Source organism: Mastigoproctus giganteus, chromosome 1 (genome assembly GCF_048544385.1).
Source record: "Mastigoproctus giganteus isolate SK-2022 chromosome 1, ASM4854438v1, whole genome shotgun sequence".
Taxonomy (NCBI): Eukaryota; Metazoa; Arthropoda; class Arachnida; order Uropygi; family Thelyphonidae; genus Mastigoproctus; species Mastigoproctus giganteus.
Genome location: NC_143575.1, coordinates 50606826 through 50630825, shown reverse-complemented (window position 1 = coordinate 50630825; position 24000 = coordinate 50606826). Strand labels below are relative to the sequence as shown.

The window sequence follows — 24000 nt, the reverse complement described above, 5'->3', positions numbered from 1 at the left end:
ACAAGCATTAAGGGAAAACAAAGGATTTAAATCAGCAGCCATGAGCAGTAATACAGAAAGACAAATGATACTGAAACTGAAAAATAGCGATGGTGTACTTATAAACAGCAGAGAAGGCATAATTCAAATAGCAGAAGACTACTATAGAGAATTATACAAGGAGCAAGGGAATGATGCCAGCAGTGGGGAAGATGGATTGCAAAGTAGCAACACATATGACATACCCGATATTCTTCCTGATGAGGTAGAACATGCATTGAAGAAAATGAAGAATCAGAAAGCCCCAGGGGAAGATGAAGTTACTGTGGAGTTGTTAAAATTGGGAAGAAGAGGCATAACACAAAAACTGGCAAGGCTCTTCACAAAGTGCATTAGAAAAGGTGTAACGCCTAAGCAGTGGAATAATGCAATCATAGTTTTGCTGCATAAGAAAGGAGATAAATCAGAAATTGAAATTATAGACCAATTAGCTTGTTATTCCACATCTACAAGTTGTTCACAAGGGTCATTACTAACAGATTAGAAAGAATACTTGATGAGAATCAACCGAAAGAGCAAGCTGGCTTTAGGACAGGATTCTCAACTATGGATCACCTTCACTTAATATCACAGCTAATGGAGAAAGCAAATGAACATAAAACACCATTATGCCTGGCATTTGTGGATTATGAAAAGGCATTTGACTCCATACAGCATAAGGCAATGTTTTGGGCACTTGAAAGACAAGGCATAGATACCACACATATTATGATTTTGAAGAAAATATATGAGAGTGCTACCTCCTTTATTAGACTAGACAAAGACAGTAGGAAATTTAAAATCAAGAAAGGAGTTCAACAAGGAGACACAATATCTTTGAAGCTGTTTACTGCTGCCCTTGAGGAAGCTTTCAGAAGATTAGACTGGTCGCAGAAAGGAATCAATGTGAATGGAGAGTACCTAAACCATTTACGATTTGCAGATGACATTGTGGTCATAAGCCACGATCCCAAAGAATTAGAGGAAAATCTTAATCAGTTATGCACAGTTAGTAAGAATTTTGGACTAAAGATGAATATGGCTAAAACAAAAGTAATGATGAACAAGTATGCCACAGAAAGGGAAATAATCATTGAAGGAGCAGTAATTGAAAAGGCGGAGTCATATACTTATCTGGGACAAGTTATTAGCTGTAATAATGATAAATGGCTGGAAGTCAAGAGAAGAATAAATTCTAGCATTCAGGAAATATAGTCACATACTGAAGAGCAATATCCCAGTTTGTCTGAAACGTAAAATAATGAACCAATGGATACTCCCCACCATGACTTATGGAAGTGAAAATTGGGCACTCACCAAAAGAATGGAAGAGAAGCTGAGAACTACACAGCGAAGAATGGAACGAATTATATTGGGAATCAGACTGTTAGATAAGAAGAGAAACACATGGATTAGGCCCTATCTCATTTAGTCTCATCTTTTGTGTATTCGCATACAAGTAGAATTGTGTGTCCTGTTTTTGGCTTTCTTTTCCAGAGATTTCTTATAGTCAGGCAAAACTTTGGCAATGCATTTCTTCTTTTCCTCAGTTAAAGGCACCTCCGTAGCCAGGTGGGCAGGAGCAGCAGTGCGTAGCACACGCTTCTTGATTAGACCGGGGTTCCAGCCTGTGACCACCAAATATGGAGGATGCGGAAAGGTCAGGGAATGACCACCATATATCCCCGGAGCAATATGGCCTTAGTTGCTAATGCTCCTAAAAAAAACCAAATAACAAATAACTCCTCGGTTAAAACATTTTAGTTATCTATTATGGCCTTTTTCTTTCAGTAAACCTAAACTATTTGTGTGATTCTTTTAAGAATTATGCTCAGTTGCAATCTTCAAGGTACTCACATCAGTATGTCAATATATAAGTACAATTCACTACTTCACCCTGTTAGGCTTAGAAAAATGGATATTGCCTTAAAATAAAAAAACTAGGCATGTGAAACAACTGCACTAATGAACGTTTTCATGAAAACTATTTCAGTAATGAATTAACATGATGAGAAAATTTTTGTGAATGAATTCTATAAATCTAAGCTTTTTTTTTTTTTTTTTTACTGTTGTTTTTGAGCAGTTTAATTTAGTAAGTAAACAGATTTTCTGTTTATACTCTGGGATAACCTCATGATCAGAGAAGTTCACGAGAGAGAGAGAGAGAGAGAGAGAGAGAGAGAGAGAGAGAGAGAGAGAGAGAGAATTAATGGATGAATGCAAGAAACAACACCGCATTTAGTAGTTGTGCAGGCTTCAACCACAGTCACTCAAAGCATGTGTATTCATGTAGCCTTGCACGTAACCAGTCAGCCCCAGTATATATTGTTTGATGTTAATATTGTATTATAGTTTGATTTTATGATTCTAAGCCAGCTGTATATGTGTTATCAAAAATTCTTTTGTAGTTTACTTAATTTTTTGAAATAATAGATAGTATTTCACAGTTTATAACTAGTGTTTCTTTACAGGAACTACACAAATTAATACAGCTAAAGGCAAGCGTAATGGAAATCATGAATTGTCTTAAGTCGTCATCTAATGAAAGTGGCATCTGGCAAAATTTTAGGTCTGAACTTATATTGGAATTTATTCACACGACACTTTTGCAGCATATGAATCAAGCAGAGTAAGAAATTATTTTTGTGAGAAAATATTTTATTACTTAAAATTTACTATTACAAAATTGCTCAATCAGTTCTTAAGTTTGGATCAACAGTTTTACATGTGTATTATCCTACCTTTTAATGTTTTTGTGTTTTATATAGTGGAAATGCAATAAATTTTATGCTTTTTAATTCAACATGACACTAGTGAATAACAAAGCACAACAACTAACGAAGCTTTAACAATGTTTTATTCAAGTCTTACACAAAAAAAAAAAAAAAACTATGTCACTACAGCCAATAAACCAGTAATGATAGGCTATGCATTTTTTGTAGTAGCATACCAACTTGATCTTGCAATATGCACTGTGCACAATGTCTGCATCCCCCAGGGATAGTTTTAACACTTTGACTGCAAAGCTAGTTTAAGAAAAAAAAATAAAAATACACCGGGGCCAAAAAATATTTAGTAAACAATTTGATTAGTAATTCTAAAATAAATATTCTAATGTCAGTGTTATGCTGTTTTTTCGGCTAAAATATCAAAAAATAGTCTTTTTGTGTGTCGCATATGTGTGGCCAACGTGGCCCAGTACGTTACTTTATTTCTTGAGAAGCCGCGTCGGCCACATACGTGTGACACTATTATGGCATACATATGAAGGTCGTTTGTGATTAGATTGCACATGCTGCAATAAAAGTAATTGCGATAAAATAAACTCTCAAATGTCGCAATAAATTTGTCGGTATTGTTAGAGATTTTGTGAAAACAAGTTCGTTAATGCACTGTATTATCCCGATTATTATTGTGTTGTGTTTCTCTGCAAGTTTGTACAAGTATGTTGTAAAAAAAAAAAAAAAAAAAAAAAAAAAAAATCTAAAAAGCAATAGCTGAAAGAAAATTACTAAAAGAAGAGGAACTGAAAGAAATTGCTGAAAATCTTAGTAGTAGTTCTGAAGATGAAAAAGAAGATTTTGACTCTGATGACTCGGTAAAAAATCCTGACTGGGATATTTCTTCAAATGTAGAAGGAAATACTGAAATACTTCAAGACTGGATGGCAGAAGAAAACACTGATGAGCAATTTGAAAAAACTGAAGAACTTGAGATTGAAGCGACTAAAACAAATGAAGCTTTTGAATGGACTGAATATGAAGGATTCAAAAGAGATTTGATTTTACAAGCAAATCGGGACTGCAAATAGATGTATCAAGAAACATTACTCATCTTGAGGTGTTTTCATTATTTTTTGATGAAGAAGTAATAAATCTTATTGTAACAGAAACAAACATATGCTGAACAGAAAATTCAGAGTACCCAAGCTTCGAGGCAGAGTCATCTAAAAAAGTGAGTTCCAACAACTGCTGATGAAATGAGAAAGTTTTTTGGGCTTCTTATGTGGATGGGACTAGTAAGACTGGGGAGTATTGAATCTTATTGCTCAACCAAACCTATCTATAAAAATAACTTAGTAACAAAAATTATCTCGCAACAGATTTGAATTGTTGTCCCTCATTCACCTTTCAGACAATGAAGCCGTTATTCCAGGGGACAGGCTCAGTAAGATACAACACCTGATAGATGTTTCGCAGCTGAAATATCAGAAAATATTTTTCCTCAGCCAAGATTTCGTCATTGACGAAACTTATTCCTTGGGGGAGCAGGCTGATATTCCGACAACATATACCAAATAAAGTGCACACGTATGGAATCGAGCTGTCCAAGTTATGTTCCACTGAAGGATAAACCTGTTCGAGCAAGATCTATTCAGGTAAATCTGAAAATTATATAAAATCCATAGGTTTAGCTGCAAAGGTCTGTGAAGAGTTATAGCAAGGATTTCTAAATGAAGGTTGCACCTTGTGCATAGACAATTTTTATATCAGCTACCATCTGGCGTTATCATTTCTTCATCAAAAAACTCACGTTGGTACATTATAAGCGAGTAAAGAATTTTTGACCAAAGAAGTCATGTACTCAAAGCTAAATAAAGAGGAGATGATTGCAAAGGAAGAAAAAAATGGAATTATTGTTCTAAAGTGGTGAGATGCTTGAGATGTGAGACTACTAACAACAAAGCATGCCCCAGAAATGGTTGATGGACCCTCTGCTAGTAAAGAAAGATGGAAAGAAGCCAAAAAAAAACCACTTCCTATTCTAGCATATAATAAGGGAAAAGCAGGCATTGATCTGTTGGATCAAATGGGTTTGTATGCCACAACGCTAAGAAAGGGGGTAAAGTGGTACCGGAAATTAGCGATAGAATATATACTCGGAAAATCAGTTGTCAATGCATACATGGCATACAAGAGTGCCACGTGAAAACAAATAAAAATAAGAAGCTTTCGGGAAGAGGTAGTTACGAATTTGTTAAATATAGAATGGAAAGAGAAACGTGAAAAGCCAAAATGTGGTAACACTCATATACTAACAACAAAATTCGACGCAAACAACAGTAAAGTTAGAAGAATGTACGTTTTTTGTTATGCAAAATTGAAAGAGTCGGAAGGAAGATCAGTTGCTAGCATAAAGGGGAAAAGAGTTTCAACGTATTGCCCAGACTGTATTCGTCATTCATGTGTTTGGACAACACCATAAATCTTCATATTTTGTAATTATAAAATTCATAGTAATAAAGAATTTTTAAATAACGACCAGTTAATTGCTTATTTTTTCTCATAGCGCCATCACATGTATCACCGGAGGCCACGTTTTTCAAATCTAACGTAAATTTCCAACATTCGTCAGTGCTATACAACCGACACAGCTCCCACTGAAACAGTGGGTGTTAGCAGTATATGTCTGACACGGCACCTGAAAAACGTTATAGTGTTGGACATATACGGCAGCCACCATGTTAATATATTACAATATTTGGATGTCAAAATAAAATTCCATTGTATCACAATAATGCATTATATATTCATATTTTTTAACCTTGACTTCATAATCTCCATACTTGCATACAGAAAAAATTTAGTATTAGTAGTGGCAAATAATGCAATCTTATAAAGCATCAGCAAAAAAAACCTTCTCTCACCTGGCCATCCCCCCCCAATAATTTGTCTAGTTCATTTAATTTAGTCAGACTAGCCACTTCCAAAACAGATGAAAGTTTGTTCTAACAGTGAACCACCAAATAAGTAAAAGCAAACTTCTGCATATCTATCCTTCCTCAATTTGGATTTATGCTCCCCCCCCCCCCCCACATGAATAGCCTGAGCTAAAGGAAGAATGCCATAAGAATTGAGCTTGCTCAATCAATTCAAAGCCTTAAAACACCTTAGTGAGATCACCTCATAGGTTCCTAGTCTCCAGATAATGCAATTTGCAGAACTGAGGCCTTGAAGTTGATAAGACCACCCTTTTGTTCCCTTCACTAATTGTAATTCCAGCAGATCTATATCCTTCCTAAAATAAGGCCTGCCCACCTGTTTGCAGTACTCAAGATGTGGCCTAACCATTGTCTTCTACAATGGGATAATCACCTCCTTATCCCTGCTAGCAGTGAAAAAACTCCTTAAACTCTCCTGGCAACCTGTCTGCACAGCTCAGAGAATTTCATATCTTACTGCACAATTACCCACATCTTTTTCATTTTCCACCATGCTGAGTGTTGTACCACATAGTTGGTATGTTAATCTGGGAATACTGCTCCCCATATGAAATACCTTATATTTGTCGATGTTAAACTTCAACTGCCATTTCTTAACCAGTCACCCTTATTTTTCTAGATCTTGTGTCAGTAGCTTACCCTGATTACTGTCATTAGTGGTTACAAAGGAACTGGATGCAAAAAATAATTTTGATATCATATACTTAGATTTCAGAAAAGCTTTTGCTACTGTTTCACATGGAAGACTACTATACAAATTGAATTGGAGCAGTATGATATTAAGGACAAGTTTCTACAATGGATAAAAGGGTGATTGAGTGGGAGAAGACAGAGTGGTAATCAATGGACACTGCTCTTCGTGGACTAATGTTATTAGTGGATCCCCCAGGGTTCAGTGTTGGGTCCATTGTTGTTTTGTAGAAGAATAAGAGAAATTTACCTCAATATGATACATAGAAGCCCTCCATATGCTACTCTCTACAGAAATGTTCTATGTATCATATTGGAGGTAAATTTTTCTTATTCTTCAACAAATATTGAAATCAACATAGAACGTATTGAGCATCATAGCTGAGGTTTATACTATCAAACTGTTTTGTATATTTATCAATGATATTGATGAAGGCTTAATGTCCAAGTTTGCAGATGATACAAAGGTTGGCAGGGTTGTTAATGACAATAATGGCAGTGTGCTACTGCAACAGGATCTAGAAAAGTTGGGAAGATGGGCTGAGAAGTGGCAACTGAAGTTTAACATTGACAAATGCAAAGTACTGCATATGGGTAGAAGTAACCCCAGAGAAATGTACAAACTGTGTGGTACGACACTTAGGGCGGTAGAAAATGAAAAAAGACCTGGGAGTAATTGTGCAGTCAGATACATTTTCTGAGCAGTGCAGACAGGATGCCAGAGCAGGTCATATGGTATTGTCTATGATATACAGAAATTTTGCTAGTAGGGGAAAAGGAGGTGATTATTCCATTGTATAAGGCAATGGTCACACCACACCGTACAGGTCTGGAGGCCTCATTTTAGGAAGGATGTAGAGTTGCTTGAGCAACTACAGAGAATGACGACAAGATTGGTGAAGGAAACAAGAGTCCTTTTACCAAGAAAGGCTTAAGTTCTGCAAATTGTAGCATCTGAAGACTAGGCACCGGCAAGGTGATCTGATTGAGGTGTATAAGGCTTTGAATGGGTTGAGCAGGCTCAATTCTGATGGGATTCTTCCTGATTGCTGGAACAAACTTCCATCTGTCATTGTGGAAGTTGATAGGTTAAATAAATTCAAGGAGGAACTGGACAAATGTTTAGAGGGAATGCAGTTTTTTTTTTTTTTTTTTGGCTGATGCTACGTAACCTTGCTTTCTTGCATCACATGCCTCTACTATTACTCTACCAACCTTTGTGTCATCTGCAAACTTAGACATTAAGCCTTCAATTACCTTCAATATCATTAATAAATATAGAAAACAACAATGGGCCCATCACTGAACCCTGGGTTCAGTGCTGGGTTTTCTCTACTAATAACCATTCTCTGTCTTCTACCACTAAACCATCCCTTTATCTAGAGCAGTAACTTGTCCTTAATCTTACGCTGCTCCATTTTGTACAACAGTAGCAAAAGCTTTTCCTGAAATCCAAGTATATGAAAACAAAATTATTTTTGCATCTGGTTCCTTTTTTACTGAATTATAGTATCTAATCAATTAGTCAGACAAGATTGCCCATTAACTGCAAATGCAGCATGATTGCATTTGTATCTAGATGATCCAGCATAACAGGTGCTCCCCAACTTATAGATGACTCGCCTTATGGAAACCTGACCTTATGTAAAAAATTTCAAAAAAAAACATCCACACAGAAATCAGTTATAATTGGTGACTTCAAAGATTCGTACAACCCAGTCTCTGGTGGGAACTTTCCAAGGACACTAGACAATGTTTCATATTGAAGGATCAAGACAATGCTGGTGTTTTTCAACAAACAGTGTGATTCACAAGGAATTTGTACCCAAAGCAGAAGTCAATGCTGCGTTCTATATACAAGTGCTTCCAAGACTATTGAAGTACATTCCCAAGTGAGCTGCAATTTTCGAGAGGAAGACAGCCGGTTCTCATTGTCTGACAATGCCCCTGCCCATTCCACACTTGTTGTGAAGGCATTTCTGATGAAACATGACACTGTACCAATCAACCATCCATCCTACTGATTGGTCCACTTGACATCGATGGTTCGACTGTTGATGATCTTGCTCAGATAGCAAACAAACTGAATGAGTATTTTGCATCTACATTCACACATGAGGAATTATTAAGGTTTGAAAATGGCAGAAGGTTATCAAATTGTAGCAGGATACTTAATGATTTTGTAATAACCGAGAACAAAGTGGAGGAGAAATTGTTGAAGTTAAACATAAGAAAAGCACCTGGGATGGATGGGATCTATCCAGTTATATTAAAAGAGGTGGCAAAGCAACTAAGCAAACCCTTAGCCATAATTATGAGAGCATCCTTGGACTCAGGGGAGGTTCCCACGGACTGGAGATGTGCAAATGTATCCCCAATTCACAAAGGGGGATCGAAGGGTGACACGAGTAATTACAGACCAGTTAGTTTAACTTCTGTTCCGGGTAAAATAATGGAGTCACTGGTTAAAGTGCATTGCAGGATCATCTAGACAAGACTGCAGCAATAATTCAGACACAGCATGGGTTTGTTAAGGGAAAGTCTTGTCTGACAAATTTGATAGGATATTATGATGTGGTTACAAAGGAACTGGATGCAAAAAATAATTTTGATATCATATATTTGGATTTCAGGAAAGCTTTTGACACTGTTGCACATGAAAGACTATTTTACAAATTGGAGCAGAATGGTATTAGGGGTAAGTTGCTACAATGGATAAAAGGATGGTTAAGTGGGAGAAGACAGAGAGTGGTAATCAATGGGTGCTGCTCTTTGTGGACTAATGTTATTAGTGGAGTCCCACAGGGTTCGGTGTTGGGTCCACTGTTGTTTTGTATATTTATCAATGATATTGATGAAGGTATATCAGGCTTAATGTCGAAGTTTGCAGATGATACAAAGGTTGGCAGGGTTGTTAATGACAGTAATGGCAGTGTACTACTGCAACAGGATCTAGATAATTTGGGCAGATGGGCTAAGAAGTGGCAACTGAAGTTTAACCTTGACAAATGCAAAGTACTGCATATGGGTAGAGGTAACCCCAGAGAAACGTACCAACTGTGTGGTACTACACTTAAGGTGGTAGAAAATGAAAAAGACCTGGGAGTAATTGTGCAGGCAGATAAGAAGTTTTCTGAGCAATGCAGACAGGCTGCCAGGCCAGGTCATGGGGTTTTGTCAATGATATATAGGAATTTTGCTAGCAGGGAAAAGGAGGTGATTATATCCTTATATCCCTCTGTATAAGGCAATGGTCAGGCCATGCCTTGAGTACTGCTTACAGGTCTGGAGGCCTCATTTTAGGAAGGATGTAGATTTACTTGAGCGTGTACAGAGAAGGGCAACAAGATTGGTGAGGGGAATGAAGGGATCCTCTTACCAAGAGAGGCTTAAGTTCTGCAAATTGCAGTGGCTGGAGACTAGGCACCTGCACGGTGATATGATTGAGGTGTATAAGGCCTTGAATGGGTTGAGCATGCTGAATTCTGATGGGATCCTTCCACTTGTTCAGATTACAAACCTAAGGGGGCATAAATTCAAATTAAGAAAAGATAGATGTAGAATAGATGTGCGGAAATTTGCCTTTAGCCAGTGGGTGGTTAATTGCTGGAACAAACTTCCATCTGTTGTTGTGGGGGAGTTGATATGTTAAATAAATTTAAGGAGGAACTGGACAGGCATTTGGAGGGAATGGTGTGATTTTTTTTTTTTTTTTTTTTTTTGGCTGATGCTGCATAAGCTCATACACATGCTTTCTTGCATCACATGCCACTACTACTACTCCTCCAATCTAGCACCAGCAGACTTTTTTCTCTTTCCCAAAGTGAAAGCTGCCTTCAACGGAAAGAGATTTCAGGATGTTGAGGACATAAAGAAAAAATATAACCACCATAATGAACATCATCTCTTTGGACACTGCTAACCCCATTTAGTCAGGTGTTTATTACTTTGAATAAAATTGAAACCATTTTTGTGCTCCTTCACTTTGTGTTCTTTTTATTGCCAGACCTCATACATTCAACATTTTCTTTAAATACCAGATATTGTTTGTTTATTTTTTTTTTCTTGCTTGAGAACTGAATTATCAAGCAAAAAAAAAAAAAAGAAACAATACTGGTATTTAAAGAAAAAGTTGAATGCATGACACATTGAATAATTTCACTTCTCATTCTATTATAGCCTTGCACCCCTACCCCCCAAAAAAAATAAAAAAAGAAGAGAGAGACAGGTATCTCTCTTCATTCACATGTTAGTATTTATGTGACTGGAATCAAGCATTCTGTAAGGGTTAGCTAAAATATTATTCCTAATAATATAGTTTGCATATATATGCCTATCTCAAATTTGCATAAGTTTGTGTGAATTTGAGATAAGCATATTGCAAACTTCCCAATTTCACTTGTATTGTTTTATTACAATATGACAAGTGTGTGATGTGCTTACTGCCTTCTAAGTCACATAGGCTGTCTATGTTATGTTTAGTATATAACTGTCATGCAGTCATTTGAGTCATTTTTTTTTAATTAATTAATTAATTTTTTTTTTTTTAGAGGTATAGAGTGGCTGTCAAAAAATTTAGAATCTTTTACTACATCTAAAGAAAAGTTTGTAAGTATTTCAGAAATATTTTCATTTAAAAATAAATTAATTGCTACTTACTGTATTACATGATTGTTATTGTTAAAATATATAGTAATAATTATGAACAGGTCTGATTATTATACAGGTTCAATAGAAACTTATTTGGTATGTGCCTGCAATTGAGAATATTGTGTCATCCCACATAATAAATTCAACAGTTAAGTTAGTCACAGCTACTTGTATCACAAATTGACCCTAGGGGATCAGTTTGTGCTGCAAGCAGCTGTGTTACTTGTGGGAAGTAAGTTGATTCCTTTCCATGAGAATCTGTTATAATTAAATCTTCTGAGCTCTGGACTAATGTGTCTGTCCTGTTGTCCTGTTTTCATTTTTAAAGTGAGGGAAAAATTCAACTTTTAGTCATTTTCATACACACAAACCAGAATTAATATTCATGTGCAGTTAAATGAGTTTTCTATCAGCTAGAGAGCAGAATTCCAAGTGTTTACAATTTTTTTATGAAATCGTGGGATTATTTCTTTTTAATGAAAAATCAGAAGATATTAACAGCTACATGTAAACAATCGAAATCATTAAGAAATCATTAATTTTTTTTGATTTATTTCAAATATATATCAAATATATATAAATTTTTTTGATTAATTTTGTTTATACACCCCACCCCTCCCAAAATAATCTCCTGTTATTTTCTGCCCATAATTGGCATGGTCTCTGCCCCAGTGAATTCTCCTGTAATTGTACTACACATAATTGGCAAGTCCAGTGGAAGGTTATAAATTATAGCAAAACAGATTCTACTGCTGTTTTACTTTACTTGAACCTGTCCTGCAGGAGAAATTTATCATAGCAGTAATACCATGTGAAAGGGGCTTTGGCCACTTCCAATCCTAAAAATACTAAAATGCACAGCTCTCAACACTAAGGATGACTTTGTGCAAATAAGCCTATTAGATCAGATTCTAAAATTAATTCTGTTGAACGTAACCTCCTTGTTTCATTTTTTTTTTAATGCTATATAAATTATTGAATTAAGCTAATGTTTCTTTCAATTCTTCAAGACTAAGAATAAATTGGGGGATTGCTTTTTAAGTAGTTAGGTCTTTGAGTGAACATTAATTTGGGACAGAACAACTTGAACAAGATTTTTGCAGCCAGGCACAGAGATATTTGAAGGATTACCTTAGTAAAATACAGCCATTTTTGATTCTGTTTATCTCAAAACCATGCTAACTTTTTAAGCCCTGGCAACTTGGCATGATAGGATACCTGTTTTTATTTACAATAAAGGATTATTTTACTGATTTGGAACCAGTGGTCCTGGTAAGTTGGTCCTCTTGATTGTCATCTCTTTGTAGACATGAACTGTTTAACTTCTCCCAAGGCATCGCTAGACAATTCCTCTTTGAGAGGTGAGCAACACCCACCCTCAGTGGCTAGCTCATAAATTTGTTTGGCCATTTCTATAACATTCTTTTTGAATTTCCTCCACACCTCATTCCATGGTGCAAGTGTCATCAATAGTAAAGAACACAACTTTTTTTTTAAACCATTAGTGATAATAAATTATTGCTTTCTAAAAACATAATGCAAGTTGTGCTCCTTACTATTATTGTCCTGGTGCATTAAACTGTAATCTAATCTAAATCCGTACTATTAACTTTAAGATTGTTATAATTCTCTTTCAGTATGTAAAGCACCCTTCCCTAAAGTTTTCATGATGGCTTCAACAAAAGTTCTTAGATTGTAATACACCTTGGAAGTTACAGTCACTTTGTTCCATGGGGTGCAACAAGCAACTCATGTTAGGTGGCAGGTAGAATACTGATATTATCAAGCAGTATAATGAGCAGGACCTTCCTCAGGCAAGGTACAATACAATACAATACAATACAATTTAAAGACATAATAACTAACTCTTTGTTAATTATTATATCTGTTATTATGTCTTAATCCTTAAAATAATGGTTATTTTGGAATGCAGCACAAGCAGTGGTTTCAGTTTAAGATCTGTTGCATTCCTGTCAGTCAACAAAAGTCAGGTGATCCCTGAATGCCTTAAGGGTCTGGCACAGATATTTCCTTCTTTAAGGAAACCATCTATCTGTTCATTACTGAACCTGTTAAAATATTTGGGCATAGAGAAAATGTGTACTGCAATCCTTTTAAGAAAATAGTAATAATAAATCTCTGTTCTCCATCAGATTATTTCAGACAGTTTAATTTCTACCTGTTTATTTTGGGAGCTGTGTAACACCAGAATACTGATTGTGTCACATGCAATAATACTGATTACACATGCAATAAGGAAATAATTGTTGGAATTGGTAACTGTTTTTGTAAGAGAAATATTGGCCACTTGTTTATTTTTGAAATGAAGTTATTTAAATGGATTTTCCCCTTTATCATATCTATACCCCCCTCCTTTATCCATATCAACTTGGGCATTGCAGTTTGTACACATAAATTGATAAACCATTTCTCTTTTGTCTTCTCTAGGAAGTTGTCTTGTACCTTTTAACAATTGAGAAATCATCATGCAAAGAACTGAAAAAGATACAAAAACTTATACTGGACTGGCTGCTGAAGCAGATCAACAGGAATAATCACTGCTTTAACTCTCCTGTATATGAATGTGTGTGGTCTACAGCTCCATCTCTTTTGTGCCAAATAGCTACAAACAGCTTTCTCTTTTATAAAGAATATATAACAGCATTGCTACATTTCACTGAACAGATGGAACTAGAATATAATAGTTACGGTTACAAGTGGAAAACCAGGTATGTACGAACGTCATTTTTTGTATGTCATCTGAAAATGTTCATTTACAGTATTAAAATAAAAAAATTAGAATTAACTGTCAGAACAATGACGTACACCACTGAGAATTATGGACTTATATTAATGCAATTTGCAGTAAAAAATTAAGTTACCCACAATGTGAGAAGGAGTAGAACTAGGGAATATGGAAATGAAAAAAAAAAAAAAAAAAAAATTATTTTAGGATGCTACAAATAAGTGTTCAGTAAAGAGGACTGCTGTGGTGACTTTCCATCTGGCCAGCTATCTTTATTCATTCAAATATAATAATAAAAAATTTGACATCCTTTAAGATTATGATAGACATCATGGCGAGATACAATCTTCCTTACATTCTGAAGATGCAGCTCTAAAACAGTGTTCAGAGACCAGCCACTAGATAGTCCACCAGACCGAACCTATTCGTAACTCTCTAGGAGTCATCTGGATCAGCTAGTGTAGAATTTCACTGCCTGTACTCTGGCACATAGTGATTGAAGGGAGTCGACGAGTAGCAGGTATGCAGAGGAGCATCGTTGGAGCCATATTATGTCAAGGAGCTGTGTATATTCTTGTATATGCCATATCCAACAATATCGTTGCTTCATATATGTCTTCCCCACCTTCTATCATTGAATACATCCTGAATAGTCAAACTAATAGAACAGCTTTATCTGCAAAAAGATCTAAGCTTCTCAAACACTTCCCCATTCCTTTCACAAATATATATGGTCTTAGTTACATCAGTGATGTCCATTTCCACTTACAGTCTGTCAGAATCTCAATTATCAAGTGATTCAACCACTGCTCATCTCTGTTGTCCTAATTATTCACAGTACAATTCCTTTCACCTCAAAGGGGTACTTTTGCATACGTCCACTCTGATAGTTCCTGTTAGAGACTTTATAATTTGGAATCTTCTCTGGCTTAAAATCTTTCTATCCCTTCTATTGATCTCCTGGTTCCACTAATCACTTGGAACTTTTTGAAACTTGACTTTCTCCAGTTCAACTTTCCTAACAGTGAGGTAATTTTCATTGGTGATTTTAATGTTCACAACTCCAGCTGGCTTCTGTCACATGGACCCAGCTCATCAAGATGCTGCTGCTTTTGCAATTACTAATGACCTCACACAGATTGTTCATTTACTTAGCAGAATACCAAAAAATCCTAACCATACAGCCAACACTCTTGATCTTTTTCTCACAAACAACCCTTCCAAGAAACAATCGAGGCAAGGTCCTCTAAGCACTCAGATCGCAACTTGGTGATGGTCTTTTCTCTAATGGAGCCTTTCTCGTGTGGCCATTGTCAACCTCAAACAATAGTGGGATAATCTGCCAGATTTCTATTCCTCTTTTCCTTGGTTGTCCAAATAAATGTGCTAAGACTGTTAAAGATAAGAATATTGCAATCGGCTTGCATACAAATCTCCAAGCTACTTTACATCAAAGCTCGTAACAATTGTGAAGCAGTTATTAATCAATCATATTAGATTTAGATTAAGAGTAGAAAACTTGTTTCTTGTCTAAATGGTAGTCAAGCATTCTGCTCTCTTGCCAATGCTATTGGCAGCAACTTTTGCCCATATTTATTTCCACCTCTGTTAAAAACCAATGGTCCAGTACCACCTCAATTAAAGATAAAGCCAACTTGCTAGCATCCTACTTTCCTTCTAACACCTGTGTTGACCTTGGTAAACTACCTCCTACTATTATCAGTAAACTCCATTCAATGTCTCCTAATCTTCCGTCAAAAGGATGTCAGAAAATTTTTTCAATAGTATTGCTGTCAATAGTGCCAAGTCCTGGTGGTATTTCTACACTTGTTCTCAAACCCTGTGTTTCCTTTTTATACCTTCTTATGCCACTGGTGTTTTCCCTTCTGCCTGGAAATTTGCTCATATCCAGCCAGTTCCTAAAAAGGGTGACAAATCCTTTCCATCCAATTATTGTTCCACTGCACGTACCTCTGCGATTCATAAAGTAATAGGGAAATCCATTAACTGCCTTCTCCTAAACTATTCAGAAACTTTTCATCTGATCAATGATTGTCAGTATGCATTCTGTCAGGGTCAAATACTGGTTTATGTTAGCAAAAGTTTCCCACTCTTTTTCTCTTGTATATTAATGGCCTTCTTCACTTGACTGGAAATTCTATCCATAGTTTTGCTGATGATAGCACATTGCATTCCACCTTCCAGTTTGAGAAACCTTGCCCTGCACGAACAGCTTCAACTTTTCAAATATCCACTATCAATTCCTTAAATGCTGATCTTTGGGTAATTCTCCAATAGGGCAAAGATAACTTAGTTAATTTCAATCCTTCTAAAACCCAGTCCTCTCTTATATCTCACAAAAAGGATTCTTCTGCTTCTATGCTTATTTTATTTTCAACGACACTTCTTAGATTTCTAGACAAGATAACATATCTCTATTAGGTCTGTGATCCCTAACTTCTGCTCCCTCTTGGCATAAGCACATCACCAATATTGCTTCCTCTGTATCTAAAAAAACTAGGTTTTTCTCTTTTTATCTCGGCATTACTTTCCTAATTCTAAACAGCTACTTAGGCTTCTAGACTCCATTCAAAAGAGAACAGTTTGGTTAATTAACTCCATATTTCTGCTGCATGGCTTCTCTAATCCCCCCCCCTCTCTTCCACACCAGTCCAAATATATATACATACTGCAACCAGTCATCTTTTTACTCTCCAACTTCAAACTCACAGAACTAACTTTTCTTCTTCCTCGTTTATTCCTTCAACTTCTGTTTTATGGAACAATGTATTTCACACATATCTACAGAAATTAAAGTAATGTCAAGTATCTTCTCAACCTTCCACTCACACAAGATAGTAAGTACTATAGGTTTTAATACCTTTAATGTTTGGGGGTTTCGTAAAAAAAAAAAAAAAAACTGCTTGCACCTTCGTGATGGTGAGCCTGTTAGTAACCTATGAATATCCCCATCTGCAAGGCATGAAACACTTCACCTAGTATACTGGAGATGACCACCCAGGTCTGAACTAATTTTAAGCAGTTGTAGTGGTGTGGTATTCGTATCTCAGGAATACTCTCCCTCTGTATCAAGTAATACTAGGTAGTAGATAACTCTTGCTCATCATCTAGTCTAGTGCCTACAACCACTTTGCTTAATGGAGACTTGAAATGGAGAAACCTGCATTGTCTCCTGTGCAAAGTCCTGGCAATCTCCATCTCTTCCATCATACAGTATGAATGATACCTTTTGCAATTATGATGGGCAGGATGCACTATTCTTTACCTCTCAATGGTACAGCTCTTAAGTTGTTTTTTCAGGCCAGCCCCTAGATTGACCCATTGGTAACTCTGGAAACATTGAGATAGTCAGCTAGTGTATGTGGGGAGGGGGTGGAATTGTTGGGGAGCTGAAGGCATCCTTGCAACATGAATTGTTGCATGAATTAATGCAACCCTCTATTTTTACTTTATCTACTGAATGCATCATGAATAGTCAAACTAACATGCAAAAAGATCTAAACTCTTCTCCAAAACTGATTCATTTCCCAAATATACAAGGTCTCAGTTCCAATTTCAGTGACATTCATTTCCATCTACATCTAGTAAGCCCCACTTTTTCTGACAGAATTCTAATTGTTGGTTGCCACGACCACTACCCATTTCAGTAGAGAGTCCTAATAGATTTATTATTTGTACCGAGATTCTTTTTGCTTTAAAGGCAGTACTTGTGCACATGTCCACTCTGATGGACATATGCACAAGGCAAATCTGTCTCTGCAGGTTCAGAGTATATTCCATATATTTTTTATAAAAGTTTATGCACTTTTTTAATTGTCTATTCTGCTGTCTCAGCAAGAATAGCATGTCCAGAGTAAATACAGATCATCTGGCATATTCAATTACACAAGGTAATGGTCAAAGTGAGGCTTAATGACTCACAGTTAAAGCATATTGAGGTGATGTTAATGTGTGCACAATTTGGTTAATTTTTTGATGGCAGTGTGATTTGTTCACAATTATTTTGTAACACCACACCCAAAAAAATAGCCTACTGCCCCATGGCCATCCTTCACCATAAGAAGAAACTCCATTACTGTAATTGCAGTGTACATAAAATTTGATGTAATTCTGAATAAAAAATATAAAATTTTAATTTGCAGTACTGATATATATTTAATATTGTTACAAAGTTTACCAAAAGGCATCAGTGTGGGATAAATGCCACTGAATAAAGTTTTTGGGCAGTACACTATTTTTCTATTGCCAATTATTGGCTCCCTCCCTCCTATCAAGGTTTGATGCCATTCAGTCAGCTGCTGAAGCTGGCTTCCGACTGTATGTTGAATTTTATATGCAGTTTTGATTTATTATCTACATTATAAAATTTATAGGATTACATTTGGGACCTAGCTTTTTTTTTTTATTTTTAATATATATCTAAATTCAGGTTTGTTGAAAAGAGATTTTGTCTATTAGGGTGATAGTTCATTGCCTGGATGTTATGAGTCATTAAATATAACACAAAGTTTTAAGTTCCATTTATGTTCATTGATGACAACTACAGAAACATGAATTGGAAGCAAATAAATTACTAGTGAATGTTCATTTACGATGTCTTCCTTTTTTTTATATTCCACAGGAATGATTCAGTACTATGTCCACTTCACTTTGACAGTATTGTTGATAACTTCAGACATATGCTAAGAACAGATGGGAATGTTTCAAAGTCAACTAACACACTCCTCAATTCACTGAGAGCTCAGTCAGCGGCAGATTGTAGTATATGGGAAGATGTATGTCACCACTGTCACATTTAGGTGTTTTCTACTTGTGCGACCAGCTCATTCATTGAAGGAAATATCTTTGCAAGTGGAACCACTCGATGACCAGCATCTCTTCTAAAGGAAACAAATTTTTATATTAATAGCTTTACTTTTTGAAATGGAAGGTATGTAATAAATTATACTGTACAATTTCATAAAAAAAAGAACTACATTACACAAATAGCAGTTATAGCAAATCACAAGCAGACTGGATTTCTGTTACTCAATTAACATGTTCATTACCTCCTCATGCAAATATGCTTAGAGGGAAAACCACCCTACTTTTTGAACTTCCACTTTGACAGAAGAAGAACCAGATATTCTGTCAAGCAACCTTTACTGTAAGCTGATTAATTGAGTCATGGTGAGAAGAAAGCCCAGAAAAGTCAGCAGCAAAAGTGTTAAGGAAAATCTATCCTAAGTACATATTAAAAATAGAAATTTTGAATTTTAACATACTGAAAATGATTTCCCTAAAAATTATGCCACCTTGTTCACCACTGCTTTGCAGTGGTGAACAAGGTGAACGATTCAGGCTGGAACATGTTTGTTGTTTATTAAACTACACGGTACACCATTAGAATTATGGAGTCCAAACTTGGTTGCAGTCTCATCGTTCTGCTGTTGACCAACAAACAAAAAGCACTCGCATAAGAATATGAAATCAATCTTGTATGGGAATTTCTTCTGAACAGTATTTTTTATATTATTTTGGAGATTTTTTTTTCTCCTTTTCTGATTTTTTGTCTTTGCTTTTTACTTTTGAAATTTTTATTTAATAGTTATAAATAAATACTGCACAAATATTCTAATCTTTGTAAATGAAAAAAGCGTAGGTAACTATTTGTAGTTAATCGACGAATGTTCCGGTACTATTTTTTTTAGCAATACACCTCTGCTGCAAAAGGTATAGTGTTCTAATAATGAACTAAGGTTGTGGTTTGACAAAAAGTTAGAAAGATCTGCCTAAAGAAATATAATACTATAACTTTATAATATAATGTCTAAAAAAGAAAAAGGCAATCAAATAATATACATACTTTTATCAGATAAATCCATCAGAATCTTTTTTTTCCAGTGTTCTAAGATAAGCAAGGACATCCTTCTTTGTTATGATATCTAATAACTTCCTGCATTTTAAAAATATTCATATAATGCAAAGTTAGAATTTCATATGTTGAATTATTTTAATACTATATAGAAAACAAAATCATAAAAGGTTAGAATTTTTACTTTTTTTGAGAGAGCAATATAATTCTGTTATTTTGCCCCATCAAACACTGTTTTAGTAATAAATAAAGGTAAAAAATGTGCAGGCCAAAAGCTTCCAGACTGGGGCAGTAAAATTTAGACTTACATTAGTTACATGTTGACACTATCCTCTTCCAAGGAGTCAGCCCTAGAAGTTATACATCAAGCTGACTGTTTAAAGCTTCTCTAGAACTCCTGTTGCTGTCCAACACATTCTGCAATTCAGCTTAAATCTCTGTGATATCTTCAAATCTTTGTCCTTTTAATTGGATTTTCAATTTGGGGAGCAGGTCAGGAAAGTAGGGGGAGCACTACATCCTTCCTCAAATGCCTTAGGATCCTGATGTAGAACTAATGAATAAACTTCTAATGAACAGCAACCCCCCCATCCCCATTATGACCCTTAAAAGGAAGTTTCTGGCTTATTGCTTGCAGGATTCTTGCAACAGAAAACCAGTTCTGTTTCTTTTTGTCACTAAGAAAGCAGGTCACAAATTTTGTAGCAGTCTACCTCATGCTTCAAATTTTCAGTTCATCATATATCATGTGACAGGCCTAGACTTTCATAAATATCATTAATTGTACACCACCTGCCCTCAACGATGACTAAATCCTCAATAGAAAATTGCAAATATCATTAAAAAGTTTGGTCCTTGAGGTTGTCACAGACATTCTCTCAAGTACATTAAGCTGGGCTTGCTACCTGGGAGTCTAAAATACTGATGGAACTGATATATAGGTGACACACAAGTCAAGTGAACCTAATTTTGGAAAAGTCCAGTCAGTTTGTGACAGCCAAATCCTCTGCTCGCACCTAGTAACCCTGGGTATAACTCCCAGTGTACTAAAGGTGACCACTCAGTTATGAACCAACATAAGCAGAGAAATGGTGTGGCACCCACACCACACAAAGGAATACTGCCCCTCTGTGTTACCAGGCGATAGATGAATCTCAGCAACTGGCACAATACCATCACTTTGTTCACTTCATAGCAGTGAAATTATTCTTGTAGGGATAAAATCCTTTATTCCACATGCCATCTTAAAATCTCACCCTTTATCCAAACCATGATTTTTATTAAATGTGCTAAGGCTGTTGCATATTGCAATTGGATTTTGTCCAACGCTCTAGCTTCCTTTTCCACTTACACCAAAGCTAACAACAATTGTAAAGCAGTTGTTAATCAGTCCAAATTAGATTTCAAACAGGCTAAAAGTAGGAAACTTGCTTCTGCCCTATTGGTAGTTAAGCATTCTGTTCTCTTGCCAAAGCTATTGGCCGCAACCTTTGCTCATATCTATTCTCACCTTTTTCAAAGTCAGATGGTTCTGATGCCAATTCAGTCAAAGCTAAAGCTGACCTGCTAGCATCCTACTTTTCTTCTAACTCACATATTGAGGATCTTGGTAAACTACCTCCTACCATTCCCAGTACACTCCATTCAATGTCTCCTGTGGTTTCCCTTCAAAAGGATGTCAGAAGGATTTTGAACAACCTTGATGCAAAGAAAGCTCCAGATCCTGCTGATATTTCTTCACTTGTCCTCAAAAGCCGTGCTCCTGAGCTTACTCCTGTTCTGTGTCACCTTTTTTCACTTTCTTATTCCAAAGGTGTTTTCCTGTCTGAAAATTTGCTTGTATCCAGCCAGTTCCTAAAAAGGATGACAAATCTCTCCCATCCAATTATTGTCTCATTGCACTTACTTGTATTTTTACTCTAAAGTAAGGGAGAACTCAATTATCCACCAACTCTTAAACTATTTAGAAACGTTCCATCTGATTAATGATCACCAGTATCGATTCTGTTGGTGTCGATTCTGGCTTATGTTACATCTATAGATAAATTCAATGGAAAAGTTTGGTGAAACTCATGCAGTTGTTCTTGATATATCACAGGTTTTTGCTTGTGTTTGGCATAAATATCTTGTAAATAAGCTTCCGTCTTATGGTTTGCAAACTTTTTTTTTTTTACTTGGATATCCAATTTTCTCTCTGACCACTCACTGCAGTGAATGGTAGATGGCTTTGTCTTCTAACTTCTCCACTAATGCTGCTGTTCTCCAAGGTTCAGTTCTTTCTCCCATTCTTTTCCTCTTGTATATTAATGACCTTCCATTGAATGGAATTCCTATCCACAGTTTTGCTGATGATAGCACATTGCATTCCACCTTCCAATTTGAGAGACCTTGCCCTGCTCAAAAAACTTCCACTCCTTGAATATCCACTACCAATTCTTTAAATGTTGATCTCCAGTGGGGCAATAATAACTTAGGATTGAGTTTTAGAAGGATTAAAATCGACTATCTTTTATCTCGCAAAAAAGGATTCTTTTGCTCCTATGCTCGATCAGAAATCTCTATTGGGGATTACCCTGACTTCTAATCTTTCCTGGCATAAGCACATTACAAATATTGCTTCCCTGCATAAAAAAAAAAAAAAACTTAGGTTTTCTCTTTTGTTCGCAGCATTCCTTTTCTTCCAAACAGCTGTTCACTCTATACAAATCACAAATCTACCCTACCGTGGATTGTTCCCACACTAGGGCAGTGTCCCCCAAGGCTTCTAGATTCCATTCAAACAAGGACGGTTAGGTTAATTAATGAAGTTCCACTCTTTGTCTCATAGACGTTCTGTTTCTACTGCATACTTCCATGGGCACTGTTCTTCTGAATTGTCTTCTATAATTCTTGCTCTCTCTTCCAAACCACTCCGAACACTTGCTGCAACCAGTTAACATCCTTTTACTGTCTAACTTTCAAACTCACAGAACCAACTTTCCTTCTCTCTCATTTATTCCTTAAACTTCAATTTTTTGGAACAACCTTCCTTCGTATGTATTTCCTGAAAATTACAGTGTACAGAAATTCAAGTCTGTCATCTTCTTTCACTTTCTCAACCTTCAACCCATGCTTGGTACTAAGTACTATAGGTTCTAATACCTCTTGTACTTGGAGTTCTCATTAAAAAAAAAAAAGTTTTGTGTTCTACCCAAGTGCATGAGAAAATGCGATGCAAATTCACTGGTCTTTAATGTCAGTCATCTTACTTAGCTAAAAATATCTCAAGACACACACTGAAATACCAACTCCACAAAAGCACAATGAATTAGTTCACTGATATCTAATGGTGCACTGCTATACTACATATGGTTAGAACCTCCACATAGCCAGTCCAGAAACTTTTGGGCTACACCTCGTAATAAGCAAGACTATTAAAAGTGTTGATAAAAGAAATTTAAAAAGACGTGAACAGAGTAGTGTAGAAGTTATTCTACTAAAATACAGAAATGTGTGTTCTCCATGCCACTAATGTAAAATTTGTATTTCTCACATAGAAAATAATTACCCATGTATCATTAAAATCTCATTTAAGTATTCATAAGTTAATTTTTTTCCTACTTAAAAACTGGTACTTTTGCCCACAAAAAACCCTTCTACTTTTACTTGGGATTAACAGCTAACAACTTCTTGAATTGGTGGTGCAGGAAAATCTCATTCTCTAAGTGATGCGAGCATTAAAATATTGTGTAAATCATATTAAGGCAGATTTTTGCACTGATTTCCCACCATCCCAATATAAATGTAAAATAACCTTGCATTTTCACATATGTAACACCATAAACACTCAAAGGATGCTAATGACCTTGATCAAGAATTATGGCCACCTGCCTAATAGTCTGGGGCCACCTTTCACCATGATAAGTGCTTGCACCTGGCATGGCACAGACTTCACGAGACTACAGAAAGTGTCCTCAGGTATCCTGGACTAGCTGGACCTCCCAGATTTAGGCAACAAAGCAAGGCATTGGCATGGATTGGAAAATGCTACATTCCACAGCATCCTACAAACATTTAATCAGATTGATGTCATGGTAATTTGGTGGCTGGGAAAGCACCCAAAATGCTTGGACACAATCATTGAACCATTCCTGTACAATATGAGCCTTGAGACAGCATTTTATTGTTGAAAGCGTCCATCTGATATGCTGTCACCATGTAGGACAAAACTTGGTCCGAAACAATGCGGAGGTAGGATTTGGTGGTGAGGAGACCAGTAATATCCATTAAAACATTTGTCCAACCATGCAATCTGTTTGC

The 24000-nt window shown here is 36.1% G+C and overlaps 2 protein-coding genes across 6 annotated transcripts in view; one reads left to right on the top strand and one right to left on the bottom strand.

Moving 5' to 3' along the window:
- Positions 1 to 18646, top strand: part of LOC150090787 (uncharacterized) — a 124420-nt gene extending 105774 nt beyond the window's left edge. For both annotated transcript variants that reach the window (XM_090372729.1, XM_090372718.1), the window contains exons 5-8: positions 2490 to 2647; positions 10981 to 11038; positions 13529 to 13809; positions 18469 to 18646. In XM_090372729.1, the coding sequence (XP_090228855.1) occupies positions 2490 to 2647; positions 10981 to 11038; positions 13529 to 13809; positions 18469 to 18646 (675 nt within the window). The remainder of the gene's footprint in view (positions 1 to 2489; positions 2648 to 10980; positions 11039 to 13528; positions 13810 to 18468) is intronic.
- The window catches only part of LOC150090786 (H(+)/Cl(-) exchange transporter 5-like), a 202800-nt gene continuing 197227 nt past the window's right edge, over positions 18428 to 24000 (bottom strand). For 3 of the 4 annotated variants that reach the window (XM_090372676.1, XM_090372686.1, XM_090372695.1), the window contains exons 20-21: positions 19693 to 19782; positions 18428 to 18727 (exon numbers count right to left, since the gene is read on the bottom strand). In XM_090372676.1, coding sequence (XP_090228802.1) covers positions 19698 to 19782 — 85 coding nt within the window. In that variant the 3' untranslated portion in view covers positions 18428 to 18727; positions 19693 to 19697. The remainder of the gene's footprint in view (positions 18728 to 19692; positions 19783 to 24000) is intronic. The other variant, XM_090372705.1, reaches the window with a different exon arrangement.